The 17,017-nt window shown below is 43.2% G+C and overlaps 1 protein-coding gene across 3 annotated transcripts in view; it reads right to left on the bottom strand.

The window, feature by feature from the left end:
* Window positions 1-210: 210 nt before the first annotated feature.
* Window positions 211-17,017, bottom strand: part of AP2B1 (adaptor related protein complex 2 subunit beta 1) — a 130,837-nt gene continuing 114,030 nt past the window's right edge. For all 3 annotated transcript variants that reach the window (XM_027862486.1, XM_027862485.1, XM_027862487.1), the window contains 4 exons: window positions 15,822-15,906; window positions 13,883-13,969; window positions 4,851-5,005; window positions 211-676 (listed from right to left, as the gene is read on the bottom strand). In XM_027862486.1, the coding sequence (XP_027718287.1) occupies window positions 602-676; window positions 4,851-5,005; window positions 13,883-13,969; window positions 15,822-15,906 (402 nt within the window). In that variant the 3' untranslated portion in view covers window positions 211-601. The remainder of the gene's footprint in view (window positions 677-4,850; window positions 5,006-13,882; window positions 13,970-15,821; window positions 15,907-17,017) is intronic.

Here is a 17,017-nt window from a genome sequence, read left to right as displayed (position 1 = left end):
AAAAAAAATCACTGGAAATTCAATTAACCAGGGATGAAGTAGTTTCTCCTGAAAACATGCTGCACAGAGAGCATGGTAACTGATTGGGCTCTATTCTTCCTCACACTTTGCTCAGTTACCAAGGGGCAGCTGCTTTTTACCTTTCCAACTTGTTACACTAACAAAAAAAATTTCAATATGTATAAAAAAATACAAAACAATAAAGTGCAATTCATGATTCAATGATACTTTTCCTTGCTTTAATAAACAGGTTTTTTCCCTTTTTTTTTTTCAGATTTTTGAAATGAGTTTTCAATTACAAAATAACAAACTAGGCTCTAAAGCAGTTTAGAAAACGCTAGCCATTGGCACAGGATGGAGAAGCTCATAGGTGGCGGAGGCAGGGAGTGGTCATAGCAGGGCTTACAGACTTTTGTGGGCAGGTAAAACTATCCAGAGGGTTGTGTCCTAACATTAGCACACATTAGTACACTAGTCACTACCTTGGTGGGTCAGGGTGGTTTGGACTCAAGAGTCTATACATCAACACAATTGCTTCCAGTTAGAGAGTCTTGGTTTGCACAGATGGCAGGGGCGGTAAGGCGCCTCCATTTCTAGTCTTTTAGTTTTTCAAAATTCCGTCATAGACCTGGTAGATGTACTGGGAGACTTCAGGAGCTCGACACTTCAGAGACAGCTGTTGAAGAAAACAGAAGGAAGACTAATTAGCACAGAGGTTGGTGATAATCTAACACATACATTTCCAACAAGGGAGTTGTCACCGAGTCTTCCAGGGGCAGCCTGCCTCATGGTAGTATCTGAACAATGATATCATTCCTATGAAATCAGTCTGGATTTTGGAAGTTTGTCTTAATTTATATGGTAGCAATACAACACTACCATAAACGTAGGGCAGCATGATGGAAAGCACAATGACCCTAGAGTCAGAGGATTGGGTTCAAATGTCAAGTTGGACACTTATGACCTTGTGACCTTGAACCATTCAGTCTCATCCATAAATGAGGATCCTATGTAGATCAAGTTGCATTGGAAGTCTATCTAGAATCTATGATAAACCTCTTAAGTCAGGAAGGAATTAATGCAATAGAAATCACAGTAAGTTACAAAATGAAGTGCTGATAATTTACTAAGAGATTAAAAAAGGAAAACAGGGCACGGTATACTAGTGAGTGTACTACACCAGAACGGGTGGGCTGAGACTATGAAATTGCTCATGGCCACATAATCATTAACAAGGAGATAAAAATTCTAGTCTTCTATTTCACAAGAATATTGTATGAGCTCCAAAGTATCTTTTTTTAAATCTTATTTTTTATTGATATATTTTGTTTTTAAATCACCTTCATTTCTGAGCACACCCTGAAGTTAGTCATTCTTGGTAACAAAGATTTAAAAAAAGAAAGCAAAGCAGTTCAGCAAAACTATACATCACAACCAGCATGTCTGATAGTCTACGCAATATTATACCCTCTGCAATGAGGAGAGGGAAGGACCCTTTCTCATCTCTTGGGTACCAGGCTTGTTCATTCTAATTACACAGCCTTCAGTTGTACTTTTTGTTCTGGTTTACATTACATGGAAACATCATTGTGTATAGACTTTTCCTCATTCTGTGGACTTCACTTTGTAATCAATCATTCATCTAAGTCTTCCCAGAATTCTTTATCCTTGTCACTGATTGTGTACAGCATTATTCCCTTACGATCATGTATCCACAGCTAGTTTAGCCATTTCCCACACAATGGGTATCTATGTATTTCCAGTTATTACAAAAAAAAAAAAGATGTTGTGAAACTGGTTTATGTGTTAACTGTCACCTTTCACTTCCTGGGGCTCATGGCCAGCAGGGACAGCGACCTATGGAGACGGACATCGAGGGGACTCAAGTCTAATTACAATTTTCCAGAATGACCAATTCAGAGCATTACCACAAGTGACTGGTGTGCCAGTCTTTCTGCAGCCCTGCCAACACTTTCCTCAGCTCTTGTCATCTTTGCCAATTTACTGGGTATGGGGTGACATGTTTGTTAAGAGTTTGCAATTTTTCTGAGTACTGCTTATTCCTGCCTTAAGACCCCTGGTCAATGACTCCTGGTCTCACATCTTTGTTATTCTACTGTGTTGCATATCCTGGATGTCAAATTCTTATCAGAAATCTGCTGCAAAGATGTTTTTCCCATCGATGCTTTCCCTCCTGCTACGTTCATGCAAAAAGTGTTTCTATTTCCCATGGTTTCTTTAAATATCAAATTCCTATAAAACTGTAGATCCATAGCAGTTTGAAGTTTTTCAACAGAAAGGTATTATTTAAGTCCAGGGACTTGTAAGTTTACTGAAGGAATGGGAGAAAAATAACAATTAATAAGGGATAATAACAGCTTAGGAAGAAATATTCATTTGCTTAGAATCAAAGCTTCAAAGTTAAAAGAAGCCAGCCATCGGAGTCAACCTAGCAATCTCTTCTGTAACACCCTGACAAAGGGTTATCCAGTGTCTGCTTGAATACTTCTGGCTATGGGGAGCTTACCACTTTACAGGAGAGTTAGCTTGCTTCTATGCTGGAGAGCTCTGAAAAGTTCTTTATATTGAACCAAAAGGTGCTTCCCTGTAATTTCTCTTCCACAGAACAGCTTTTCAAGCATTTGATGATAAGTCTCTTGTGCCCCTTCCCTATATTAAATTTTCTCCAGCCTGCTGACTGAGAAAGCACTGGATAAAGGGCATCACAGACACGGTGTAGTAGGGCAGAAAGTGGACTGCATTTGGAGTCAGGAGACCGGACTACAACACTTAGCAGTTGTGAAAATAACAATAATAATAACAGTAATAAAGACTTATATATGGCTTTAAAGTCTGCAAAATGTTCGACATCCATTCTACCTCATTTGACTTGTACAGCAACCGTTTGAGGTGGGCGCTATTACATCCCCATTTTACAGATGAGAAAAATGAAGCTCAGGGAGCCCAACATACCCATGGTCACACGGGTAGGTCATTTAATCTGAGCACTTGCATTACTGGGACAGTGAGCAAATCACTAAGCCTTTCAAAACACTGAAACCCCAGTGATACCAGTAGTCAATACCTCAAAGAGAACAGAAGGAAAGGGCCCATATGTACATAAATATTTATAGCAACACTTTTTGTTGTAGCAGAAGTGGAAATAAGATGAATGCCCATTAACTGAGGAATGGTTAGACAAATTATGATATATGAATTTAATGGAATATTATTATATTGTAAAAATGAAAAAAGGCTTGGATTCAGAAAAGCATAGGAAGACTTGTATGAACAGATATAGAATGACGTGAGCAAGACCAGGAGAACAATTTATACAGTTACTACATTGTAAAGAATAACAATTCTGAAAGACTCAAGAACTCAGATCAATGTAATGACTTCAGAAAACTGATTAGGAGGCAACTGACTTCTCAGCAAAGAAGTGACTGATAGTAGGTGCAGAATGAGATCTACATTTTCAGATAAAACGATGTGCAACACTGTTTTGCTTGTTTACTAATTTGGTACGAGGGAGAGCACTTATTTATCTATTTGCTTATTTATTCATCTGGAGAGGGTGCACAGGGAATGACAGCCATACAAAAGGAAAAGTGTCAACAAAACTTATAAATACAGGGAAGACAGTGAAAAGAAGTTCAGAAGGGGTCACAGACAAGCAAGGCATCGTTGGTACTACCATGTCAAGTTGAACATAAACTTTAATCGAGTCCCACAGGTTCATACATGAGCCTCTTTTTCTGTTACTTACATATAGAAATGACCATGTTTCCTAATATTTGTTAAGTCAATAATAAAAAAAAAATTGGGAAGGCAAGGGAGGGGGAAAGATCTTCCACAGGCTAAATACGTCATGAAGCCATTGTGTTAGTAGGGTTGGCCAAGGTGAGGTGTGTGTTTCTCTTCTTTCTTCCCCTCTCCTCTCCTCTTCTCTCTCATCCTCATCATGTATGCCAGCAGTTCTATTTTGAAAACTGCTGAATTTTGGTAGGGCTTATAGTGAAGTTTACACAACTGATTTTAAAATTACACAGAGAACCAGCCCCAGAAGAAATAGCCAAAGAAAGGAAGAGCTTCCTTTCTGGGTTACAGGCAGAACAGGAAACTCCAACGAGAGAAACTAGCTGGGCAGGGAGGCCAAGGAAGAATGCACATTTCTGGGAGAATCCTGAAACTCTCCAGTTTACAAATAACTAAGTAAAAGGTTCAAGGTCTGATGAGGTAGTCCAAGTTTTACTGAGAAGCACAGCTGCTCCAGCTGACTTAGAGTGAAGTGATAGGAAGCTACAGAGCCAGGACAATCAGCCCAAGACAAACAAGAGCCTATTTAGTGGCCACAGATAAAAAGAGCAAAAAGGAAGCTGTCATTTTATATGTGGTTCAGCACAATCAAAGTTTCATCACAACATTTATTTCCAAAGTGTGGGGTTTTCCACATAAAAGTCTCCCGGTGTGCTGCTGGTGGTCAGCCCTAACCTGCCTTATATTCAATGATAAAGGGACACACATTGGGGGTCACAGAGTTGCTAGAAAAGACTTGTGAATCTCCTTGCTCTTCTTGGTATATGAGCTCCTCCTGTGGGGTTAAACACACATCCTTTTGGAATCAACTGGGCCAAGAACCACTTCAGAAGTTATTACAGTAATATATATCCATATATATATATATATATTTAGAGGATGCTCACTCTCTCTGTAAGTATTCGATGGTACTAAGTATTAGACTGCCATAATTTGTGAACAGTATGTACTGAAAAGAGGAAAGGGCAGAGCCCCCTGAAAAATAACAAAAAACACCTTTCCCCCTCTTTGGTAGGGCTGGCAAGACTTACTGTGTAGTTGGGATTTCCTGGCTGGATACGCAGCTCTGCCAATATCCAAATGCCATTAGTGAGTTTCAGGGACTGGTACAGCATGTCCTGCCCTTCCACATTTCTCTTGGCAATAGTATAAACATTGTTGTTTTGCAGTTTGCTGGAAACAGTGTCTAGAAACAAACAGAAATTCCAACAGTCTTTTAAAACCTTTAAGGAAGTACACAGATCCTCCCCATTCCCTGCACTTCTTCATATCTAAAACACAACAAATGGAGAAGCAAATACCAGGTTTATATTTGTATGATCAGGCAGTCAATAAGCATTTGTTAAGCACCTACTATGTACCTAGCACTGTGCTAAGCAGGAGAGATACAAAGAAAGGCAAAAGACAGTCCCTGCCACCACGGGGCTCACAATCTAACTGGGGAGACAAAATGAAAACAACTAAGTACAAACAAGCTATATACAGGAGAAATAGGTAATAAATACCAGAGGGAAGGTACTGGAATTATGAGGGATCGTGTAGAAGATGTGGTTTTTAGCTGGGGTTTGATGGAAGCCAGGAAAGCCAGAAGACAGAGGTGAGGAGGGGAGCATTCCAGGTGGAGGGGGAAGAATAGAGAAAATGCTCAAAGTCCAGAGATGGTCTGTCTTGTCTGTGGAACAGTGAGTCCATGGATCAAAGTCTAAGTAGGGAGGTGAAAGACGTAGAAGATGGGACAGGCGAGGCAGGAGAATAACAGGCAATGAAGGGCTTTGAATGCTAAACAAACAACTCTGCGTTTGATCCTAGAGGTGACAGGGAGCCACTGGAGTTTACTGAGTAGGGGGTGTCACAGTCAGACCCGTGCTTTAGGAAAATTACTGTAGTGGTCGAATGGGGGATAGACTGGAATGGGGAGAAACTTGAAACAGGCAGAGCCTCTAACAGGCTGCTGCAATAGTCCACATGTGACATAATGAGGGTCTGCACCAGAGTGGTGACTGTATCAGAGGAGAGAAAGGGGTTATTTTGAGAAAGTGAAATCAGCAGGCCCTGGCACCATACTGGATATGGGGGGGGGGGGGATGAACTGAGAGATAGTGAGGAGCCCAGGATGACTCTGGGTTATGAGATTAGGGAGTGGGAGGATGGTGTTGCCCTCAACAGTAATAAGGAAGTTTGGAAGTGAGGAGGGTTTAGGAGGAAAGATAATGAGTTCTGTTTTAGACATGTTTAATTTTAAGATGTCCACTGGACATCCAGTTGGAGATGTCTGAAAGGCAGTTGGAGATACAAGATAGGAAGTCAGTAGAGAGACTGGGGCAGGAAAGGTAGATTTGAGAAGCATTGGCGCTGAGATGGTAATTAAATCCATGGCAGCTGATGAGATCACTAAGTGAATGAGTATAAAGGGAGAAGAGCAGAGGGCCCAGGACAGAACTCTGAAGGACACCTATGGTTAGAGAGTGTGATCTGGAGAAGAATCCAGCAAAGATGACAGAACAATCAGTCAGGTAGGATAACCAGGAGAGAGTGGTACCCCAAAAACCTAGAGGCATCTATTATAAAGAGCCTTTTCAAGGAGTTTAGCTACAAAGGGCAGAAGAAATATAGGGGTAATGGGGATCAAAGGGAAAAGTGAATGTTTTCTTCAGATTGGGGAAGATATGGACATGTTTATAGGCAGTAGGGAATAAACCAGTAGAGAGGGAGAGATGGAAAATGAGCGATAGAGTAGGGAATGACAGAGCAGACAACCTGTTGGAGGAGAGAGGGTGGAATGGGACTGCCTGAGCAGGTAGAGAGGGTGGCCTTGGTAAGGAGTAAAGCCACTTCTACATGGGCTGAAGGAATGTGAGTGATACGAAACAAGGATGCTGGAGGAAGAGGAGCTCATGATGAGCGGCCTACATTTTTTGTGTGAAATACGAGGTGAGGTTCTCAGCTGAGATGGCAAGAGGATGGGGAGCCATGGGAGGCTTAATGAAGGATGACAAGATTTGGAAGAGCTGCTGTGGAGAGGGCAACAGTGAGTTGGTACAGGAGGTGTAGGATTGCCTAGCAGCAGGGAGGGCCCAGTTGAAGTTATGTAATAATATAAACTGGTAGCGGACTCAACCAGAATGGTTGTGTCATTTTCTCCACTTTCTCTAGTGAAGGCCTCTAGTCTGAGGGCAGGTGCTGGGGAGGACAGAAAGATGGAGTTAGGTACTGAACTGGCTGAAGAACGAAGAGGAGTGTCCCGTAGGTCTGTAGACAACAGCTACCAGAATTTTGGCTGAATGGCAGATATGGATTGTACGGAACTCAGGAGAGGATAGAGGTAGTGGGGAAACCCTGAAAACAGCAAGGGAACAAGGAGTATTCCAACTCCCTCACCTCAACCATGAGTCAAGGGAATGTACAGCTAGTACTGGGAAGGATGCTCAGGGAGGCTGTGTATTCTGATTGCCAGAAGATGGAAGGAATGGGAGAAGAAAAGATTGAAGACATGAAGATTCAACAAACTTCAAAATCTCTTTTCTCACTAATAGCAACATGGAGGGAGTAGGCAGGCTCTCTGACTGTGTCTGATTCTAATACAGAGCACAGAACGAGGTTCATCCTGAGACATCACTGCACAAATCAGCCCTATGGACTGAGCACAAGATGACCACAGGGATTTGTGGGGAAAGGTCCTACCAGTCAAACCTCTCTGGACCTCAGGCCTCTTTGTAAAATGAGGATGTTGGACTAGAGGAATCAGTGAATGAAAAGCAAGTGCTTACTGAGTGCCAAGCACTGTGCTAAATGCTGGGGATACAAGTACAAAAGCAAAGACAGTGTCCCATCTTCAAGGAACTTACACTTGAAGAGAGAGAGAGAGAGAGACAATGCACATAATACACACAGGGTAGTGGACTAGTATCACATACTGATCTGCTGCTGGTCACCATTGTGACATCAGCAGAGCCATGGCCACTGTACCTGGAGCCATCCCTCCTTAATCCACACAGGTAAGATGACGGCATGACTTGGAGTTGTACATTTGCCTTGAAATTTTTCTTTTAAGTTTTAGTGGTTTAGAAGGTGCAAGACTTAGAGACTCCCCATGGAGTGAGGGTTTTAGGAACAGGCAAAAGGTCCCTTTAGAACACCAGAGCATCAAATTAAAACTGAGATAAGCTATGTGGAAGAAAGGCTCCAAGAGGAAGCCTGATACTGTGATAAGTAGTTCACTATGAAATTCTGGAACAGTTGTTGCCAAAGGCTGTTGGGGGAAGGCTTTGGTCGCTAACCCAGGAATAAGGAATAGATGGTGTCTGTGCACCTTCTAGGTCACTGGAACAGCTCCAAAGTACCAGAGGGTAAGGACAGTGACTTTCTCTCTAATTTGAAGCCTTTCACAGCTTGGTTCCAAACAACTTTTCCAGTTTTCTTCTATGTCCTGGCCTTGTGGCTGCTCCTTCCCACACCACCAGCCATCCCTCACATCTGAGACAAACTTCTTCCTGACCTCAGCCTCTCAGACTCCGATGCTTCTTTCAAAGTTCAGTTCAAAGGCCACCCCCCCCCCAATATAGAGTGCAAGCTCTCCAAGGGAAGAAGATGGTTTCATTTTTGTCTTTGTATCTCAGTATCTGGCAAAGAGTAGACACTTAATGAACGCTTGCTGTTTGATGAACTCTTGATGCCTGTCTGCTGAAAGGAGAGAAATCTATAGATGAGCCCATTGACAGCCAAGGAAGAATCCTCAAACTTCAGAGCAAGAAAGATGAGAAAAGGATGATCTCTGTTGATGATTATTACCTGTGCACACTGGTGATGGGGGAGAGAATGGTGACTGCAGGTCCTAGATTACTTCTTGAAGTCGAATTGAATTGCTTCCAAATGGAAAAGCTGCCCCATCCCCTAGGCCAGGTCCTGTCCTCTGACTGTGCTCAGCCACAGGCTTCAGGCTGTGCTGGCTCAGACACCGAGAACCCGGAAAGCACTGGGCTCAAGAAACCCAAAGTCAGCGCACTTTATCTTAGAAAGCCCTGCTTCTGATAAGATCTTGAGTCAGCCACCAAGCTTCTCCAAAAAGAAGAACAGCATGACTGACCTAAAATAGAAAACTACAAAGTTCAATACTGGAGAAATGCTGACCACCAATTGGAATTACTGTGACATTATCATGCCAGGAAGGAGAACAGAAAGTTTCTGCCCACCAAGAAAAAAGTAAGTGGTTCTTGATGTCAGGCTGTCTGATGATCAAAAGATCTGGAAGGCAGTCACGTCCAACAGGTTTATGGCATCACCATTCTGCCCTGGTTAAGCCCATTCTATTGAGTCTTGTGTTTAGCTCTTGTAGGAGGCTGGCCAAAAACTTTCATGACATTTTCTTTCTAATACATTAGAAAGTAAACTTTCTGAGGACAGGTCTTTGCATTGCTTAGCACATGAGAAGGCTTCAGTAAATATTGCTGAATGAATTTTTTTAAAAAATTCTTATTGGTGCAAGATTGATGCCCAAATGTGCATTCTGCGTAGTGTACATTAAACACCTAGTATGTTGCGGGAGGCAGCTAGGTGGCTCAGTGAATACAGCACTGGGCCTAGAGTCAGGAAGACGAGTTCAAATCTAGCCTCAGACATTTCTTAGCTGTGTGACTCTGGGCAAGTCACTTAACCTATGATTGCCTGACAAAATAGATCCACCAGAGAAGGAAAGGGCAAACCACTCCAGTATCTTTGCCAAGTCGGACACAACTGAATAACAACAACAACAGTGCAGTTATCTGTTCTGCAGTTGGTGCTGTCACAAGTACACATGCACTCAAATGTCGTTTGATCAGCACAGGAGTCCGGGTTCATGTTATAGTTTCCTCATATAGAGTTCCTACACAAATTTTCTCCTTTACATCCAGGGCTTTTATTAATGCTAAAAGCAGTACCTTTAAGAATAAAGAAGTCCTATTTCAGAAGGCAAAGTTAGAAGTTATAAGCACTACTGGTGTTACTTCTCTTCTATTTTGGGGGGGGAGGTGGGGTGGGGGAGGAATAGAAGCTATCACCTTAACTATCCCCACCCCACTCCCCATGTACACTTTAAGCCATATTATGAACACATCTTTCCAAATATATACATAATCTAGGATAAAAGCATGGGAAAAATTCAAAACACTGCCTATTCCTAGTCATCCAATGTCAAGCCTGGCTCATAATAGGATCATTCTTTTAGCATTCATTGTTTAGGACTTCAGAATCTATATCTTAGATAAGAGTCATTTTAAATGATCTTCTAGGGGTGAGGTAGCTGCTCTGGCCAGCATTCTGTTAACTGATCCAGCCAGGTTGCAAGACACTACTGTCAGCTGGGGTTTGGCTTAAGGCACGATCCCCAACGCTTTACTTTTCTTAAAAAAAAAAAAACTTCTTTTTTATTGCTATAAACTTTGTCATCAACAAAGATTAATATTTCCTTATGCTAGGAACATAATAAAAAGAGAATTACATCTAATACTATGAATCTTAGTTATATACAACTTGGCTTTTTTTAAAAGTATCTATTAAATATAACATAGTGACATGGTATCCACACTGCCCTGCTTGACAGTGTCCTAGGCTGCACTTTCCTCTGCTCTCTTTGGTGTATTTTTAGATGTTTCATTAATGCTACTTTCTTTTCTTCCACCTTTTGACAGGGTTTATTTGAAGCTGTGAAAAACTATTCCTAACTTTCAAGACTCCTGTTCATTTCCCAGGGAAATAGAGAAAAATGAACAAGAGATCTTCCACTCATCTCACAAGCAGAAAGTCTGCTTCATAGGAAGAGTCTGCAGATTTCTCATGACTTGCCTACTGAAACACACACACACACACACACACACACACACACACACACACACACACACACTCACTCTCTCTCTCTCTCTCTCTCTCTCACCTCCCCCCAAACTGGAAAATGTGGCCAATAGCTATGTAGGACAGGCAAAAGTTGAATGGATCTAAGTTTGCAGCATTTGGAATTTCTCCACCTCGGAAGCTGGCCCTGCGTCCAGATACAGCTGTGTATCGTGGTTTCGGCAGAGAGAAACAAAGCAAGGTAGATGGCTAAAACAGGGCCACTAACACTAGCTTTTTAGAATTTCTTCCCCATTTATTCATACCTCTGTTGACAACAATTAAGGTAGAGTGTAGGATCGCTTATTTTAGAGAAAAGGGCCTGACAATTTACATTTTCCATCTAGTGCAATGTACATCAGGAAGTACAAAACACAGTACCATGACCTGATAAAAAGAATGCCTCTTACTATTTGAATTACTAATCTAAATTAAGTTTTGACTACAGAGTAGAGTTTCCATTTTAGAAATGGATCTAACTGAAGGGTAGGATAAGCTATAGGGGGGACAAAGAAATAAAACTACCTTTCCCCCCACTACTCTGGGCCACAACAAATGCTTTCATAAAGTGCATTCAAGTCAAGCTAACTAGATTATCATTTAATCTCTACACTTTCAAAAGGGAATAAACCACTAGGACAAAGGAGGTTAGTAAAATGGCTTACAGTAAAGGCTTCCTTCCTTCTTGACATATAGCTAGGGGGCAGCTAGGTGGCACAGTGGATAGAGCACTGGCCTTGGAGTCAGGAGGACCTAAGTTCAAATCCGGTCTCAGACCAGACGCTTGACACTTACTAGCTGTGTGACCCTGGGTAAGTCACTTAACCCCAACTGCCTCACCAAAAAAAAAAAAAAAGACATATACCTGGATATTTATGTGTAAGAGAAAAAAGGGCCGGAGACCTCCCAAAGAGAGGTATATCAGGGGACAAGGAACATGGAAATCAATTTCTTCAAACTGTGCAAAGGACTCCTATGGAAGATATAACTGAAAAACAGAAAGAAATGCAAACTTACCTAAAGAGGGATCTACTCTTTACATCCCTTTATGTGACTACTAAACTGAAATACTACATGCTGCCTTGGGCAAGTGGACTCTGGTTTATTTATTCTTCCGGATGAAGTAAGCTAGTCAAAGCCAAGGTCCAGGCCTGGTCTATGGCCCCCTGAAGTCCTCGGTATGTTGACTCCATCTGTCAGACTTCAACCCTGGCATGGCTGCTCTATTTAAAGAACTGCTACTGCTGTGATTAGGGCAGATCAGCTGGGCAGAATGGTATTTTTAGCTCACAGCTAGACTCTGAGTGTTGAATTCAGATACTGCAAAAACTGGGGACTTACAATGCCTTCTTGAACAGAGAGCTCCTCTGTCTGGCAGGGAGCATGCAGGTCAGCTCCCTCTGGGCCGCAGGGGATAGGCGCAGGCAGGCCACCTACTCAGGAATAGGCTTTAAGAAGCAGTCTTCCAGCAGCATCAGTGACTTAATGAACAAGAAAAGATGGTCGATGTCCTTAAGGGAACATAAGGAGATTCTGTCATCCAAGATTTATGTTGCCACTAGCCAAAGAGCAGTTACAATGGAAAAGAGTTCATGGAGTGCGTGGAACAGCCAAGGCAAGGGGGCGACCTAGAGACAAAGGAGCAACAATGAAACACCTCTGTCTGAAAGGCAGCTTCAGTCTTCAGCATAGACTGCACCTCCTCCTGGCAGAGCCGAGACGCCTCCTCTCTGAGGGGCACTCCAAACAGGCACTGTCAGAGGCAACATGTTCCCAGGCACACGCAGCACAGGGTCACTTCTCATGATGGCTTTTGGTTTTCCTCTCGCAAGTCAAGCGGCCTCTTCTTACCTGGCAATCCACACCGGATCTTTCTGACTTCCACTTCACTCACAGAGATTACCACTGATTACTGTTGTTCAGTGGTTTCAGTAAGGTCCAACTCTTCATGACCCACTTTGGGGTTTTCTTGGCAGAGATGCTGGAGTGGTTTGCCATTTCTGTCTCCAGCTCATTTTACAAATGAGGAAACTGAGGCAAACAGGGTGAAGTGACTTGCCCAAGGATCACACAGCTAGTAAGTGTCTGAGGCTGAATTTGAACTCAGGTCTTCTTGACTCCAGGCCAGTGCTCTATCCTCTGTGCCACCCAGCTGCCCCATTTATGGAGGAAAAAACAAAAACAAAGCAAATCTTGCTCTTTCATTTCCCTTTTGCCCTGGATCCCCTGACAGCTTTACTGCCACCACTATTCTCAGATCTGCAAAGCACCCAGAACGTAGCCAAGTAATCCAGAATTCAGGTTCTTCTGCAGCTGAGCACGACGACTTGTTGGCCATGACCCACTTCATTTCCCACTTCGAGCAGACTTCAGAGGCGCTGACATTTGCAAGTGGGGGCCCTCTCTTCCTCAGTCACTGAAAGAGGACTCATTAAACAACAATGCAACAGAGAACCACCATCATCCTAGTTAGTGTGAACTACAGGAAAAGGGGCTAAAAGCCTGAACTCTTCACGAAGGATTTCAAGCTCTGTTCTTGTCTGCCAAGGGATAAACTGACATTAGAAAACTAGGCTAAAGATTTACTTGAAGAACAGGTTGACACCTGGCAATTCTGAAGAGAATGAAAAAACAGGGCTATCAAAATACAACAGGAATTCCATCTACTACAATAGTTATTAGTGGGAAAATACACCTGGAGCTAAGACAGTGGTTGACGGTCTTCTGAAGGTACTAGAATCAAAAGTAACTAGACCATATCTGTTTGGAAAAAACCAAAAATTTTAAGTTTCCTGAAAAACTCAGAGCCTCTAACTCCAGTAGCATTTTATCAGAAGAGATTACATAGAATTCAATCAACATTTGAAAGTACTGAGGATTTAGCACGGACCTCAATAATGACCCTCAAGAAATAGGCTACATATGAGAAACAAAAGCCTAGCCTTTCATTTCTTTTCTTCCCTGAACTGTCACATTCCCTCTCTCAGTGGCGTGTGCCAGAAGCACTGGGACTAGCAGGGTACGGAAAGAGCCAGCACTGTGCAAAGGAGGGAGTGAACAAACACAAGGCGGAATCTCAGTCAGACTTCAAAGGAGCAGACCAACCTCAAGCCAGAAAAGAAATTAAGGAACAGAGGGCAGAGCCTGGAACTGCCATTAGCTGTAACCCAGGAGGGCAGCAGGTCGGCCAGTCACTCACCAGCATTCAAGTGGCATTCCTTAATCTGGAACTGCAGCTCGTTCTCGTTGGGAATGTCCTTCCACGTTGCAAGGAAGACTTGGCGCTCTAAATTTAGGAACAGAGGGGGAGAAAAATGCTTGTAATCTGGTAGTGTTCCAAAGCCACACACTCAACACTATTACCAATTAAGTGTTTTCTACACTATGGAGGCACTTTAGAACTAGGTGGTGCAGTGGATAGAGTGTTGGTCTTAGAGTCAGAAAGATCTGAGTTCAATTCTGGTCTCACACACTTCCTAGATAAGTGACTCCAGGCAAGTCCCTTAATCTCTACTTGCCTCAGTTTCCTCATCTGTAAAATGGGGATAATAACAGCACCTCCCAGGGTTGCTGTGAGGATCAAATGAGTTAATAATTTGAAGTGCTTAGCACAGTGCCTGGCACACAGTAAGTGCTATAGGAATGTTAGCTATTATTATCATTACCAGTGGACTCTAAACTTTTTTGACCACACTTCTATCAGTAAAGAATTTTTGAGTACACACCCCAATAGGTTTATTTTTAATTTCTTTTGAAGTTATGTAGTACTCCTGCACTAATAATTATGTACATTATAAACTTCCACACTCAAGTCTTGTCCTATCCAAAACAAAGAGAGCGGAGGTAAAGCTCTTGTTCACTGCATACTGCCCCGGACCACAGGGCCTGCCCTCTAAGAGGCAACCTGAGTGCAAAGGATAGATGTGCTGAGGGTGGCTAGGTGGGGGAGGCTAGAGGCACCTAAACAGCCCCTGCTGCCGATGTCGGGGTAGTGGTTAGATTCTAACTGCCCTAAAGGACTAACTCCCGGCTCAGAAGGTTAAAGGGAGGGGGCAGGGTGGAGAAGACTAAGTGTGGCTACTGTGGAGACAACGCCCCTGCCTGCGTACCGTGGTGAGGGTAGGCATGAGCTCTCTTTTTGCTCTGTGACTACTTCTTCAAATTCCTCCTGAAAGTCAGGCCTCACTTGGAAGGCCGCTGCTTGCCACCAGGGCTGAAGCCTGGGCTCTGACCCAACCTGATGCCATGCTATGAAGCTGCTTTAATAGCCCAGATCCAGATGAAGCTTACAGAACACAACATCTCTTGGACATGCTCTCCATTCCCACACCCACCGCCCTAGTTCAGGCCCTCATCATCTCTCACCTGGCTGCCTTCTAACCAGCCTCCCTGCTCCAAGTCTCTCCCTCCTGCAATACATCTTCCACTTGGATGCCAAGGAGATTTTTCAAAAGGATGGGTCTGATCACATCACACTGTGCTCAATAAGCTACATCGTCTCTCTCCTCCCTTCACATCTATACCAGCATACTCCAAGTTCTTTAAGAACATGACTCTCCATCTCCCATCTCCATGTCTTTGCACTGGCTGTGCCAATGCCTGCCCTGCTCCCTCACTGTGACCTCTGGGTTTCCCTTGGTTTCTTCAAGACTCTGCCCAAGGCCTCCTCCTGCGGAAGGCCTTCCTGGCTTCCCCAGCTACTAGCGCTCCCTTTGCTCAGACCACCTTCTTTATAGGTCGTCTCCCCTCTGGGCTGTGATCCTTGAGGCTACGGACAGTTTTTGCTTCCTGTTGTATCCCTAGCACAATGCCTGGCACAGAGCAAGGCCTTAATAAATCCCAGCTGACTGGTTGACTCTGGAGTGACATACGGGCCCAATGGGCACAGCGGGCAGCTGCTTGTGTCATCAATCACAGAAAACTGTGGTTTCAGATGAGGATGGGGCTTCTTGGTCAGAGACCACAAAGCACGTAGGGACCACAATCTCTGAGGCCATTTACTAACAGGCACAGCACAGCTGGAAGACAGTCACAAGCCCTGGATTTGCTCTGAAATAACTTGTGGCACTGAAGAAGCTGTCATCTTCACAGGGATGTCGATGGCACAGAAACACTTGGGAGAATGAAGCCGCACTCACCCATTTTTCCATCCTCTACAAAGAGCACATTGAGTGGGATGAGGCAGCTGAAGTAGAAGACGTCAATGTTATTTTTTACAGCCACCTGCCAGGGAAGCAAAAAGGGAGAATCAGGACACCTGATAGAGCCAAGGGGAGGAAAGGAAAGCCTGTGTCTGGAAATGTGTAACCTGGTTTCCTTTCCTCTTCCAGGTGGCACAGGGTTTTTATGCACCATGACACACACAGATACTCGGCGCTCACACACATCCTCCTTCGCCATCTCTAACTTTCCCCAGATAACCAGTATCTCTCCATTTATCCCAGGGTGACTTTCTGTAAGACCCCATTACACCACTGGGAAAAATCCTTACCATCCAGCTTCCTCTTCCTATCAAAAGATTGCCCCATGATGCACTTCTTTCAAAAAATCTAAATTATCAGAGGCAGAGTCAGTGAATAAAAAATGGAAAATGGCCAGGGTCAAAGAAGAGATTATCTTTTCATAGCCTACACCTTTGCCTCTTTTTGTCAAGCTTTCTAGAAATTTGGGTGATTTATTTTTCCACATTCTATATAATTAATAACTCGCTGTTGGTATCAGGAAGTTAATGGATAGCCTAGTCTAGAGAAAAGCATTGATGGGTATCTACTTGAATAGGAGATGCCAGTACAGCTGATTCTAAGAACACAGAGCAGTATGAGAAAAAAAGAGAATTGATCTCAAAGCATTACTTCCCACTTCATTTCCATAAGCAGGGAGGGCAGCAGGGCATCTATGCTCCTGACATTACTAGAACACTCAGACATTGTCAGAGGAAGCTGGAGCCTCCCTTCTTGTTTTCCATCTCTATGATGGTCATTCCCTCCTTTATTCAAAGGCCTCTGTCATCGCTTTTTTTTTCATCCTTTGGAAACGGCTCCATTTCTGGGATTTCAACAAGCATTTATTAAGTGCCTACTATGTGCTAAGGACTGCGAACCCATTTTTTCTGATGACCTCTTGAACCAGGAGTGCTAAATGTTTAATCTTTTCATCACCTGTCTTTTTCCATAAGTTTTTTCTATTTACTCATCTTCCCATCTCTTTCCTAAAGCCCACATCTTCACTCTATGACATTCAACTTGCCTTAACTTCCTAGTTTCTGCTCAAAGAAACTTGTTATAGTTCCCACAGGTAACTAGATTTAAGTCTATTATTTAGACTTTATTTCACT

This window comes from Vombatus ursinus, unplaced genomic scaffold (genome assembly GCF_900497805.2).
Source record: "Vombatus ursinus unplaced genomic scaffold, bare-nosed wombat genome assembly UNPS02014768.1, whole genome shotgun sequence".
Taxonomy (NCBI): Eukaryota; Metazoa; Chordata; class Mammalia; order Diprotodontia; family Vombatidae; genus Vombatus; species Vombatus ursinus.
This window is presented reverse-complemented; position numbering and strand designations above follow the sequence as displayed.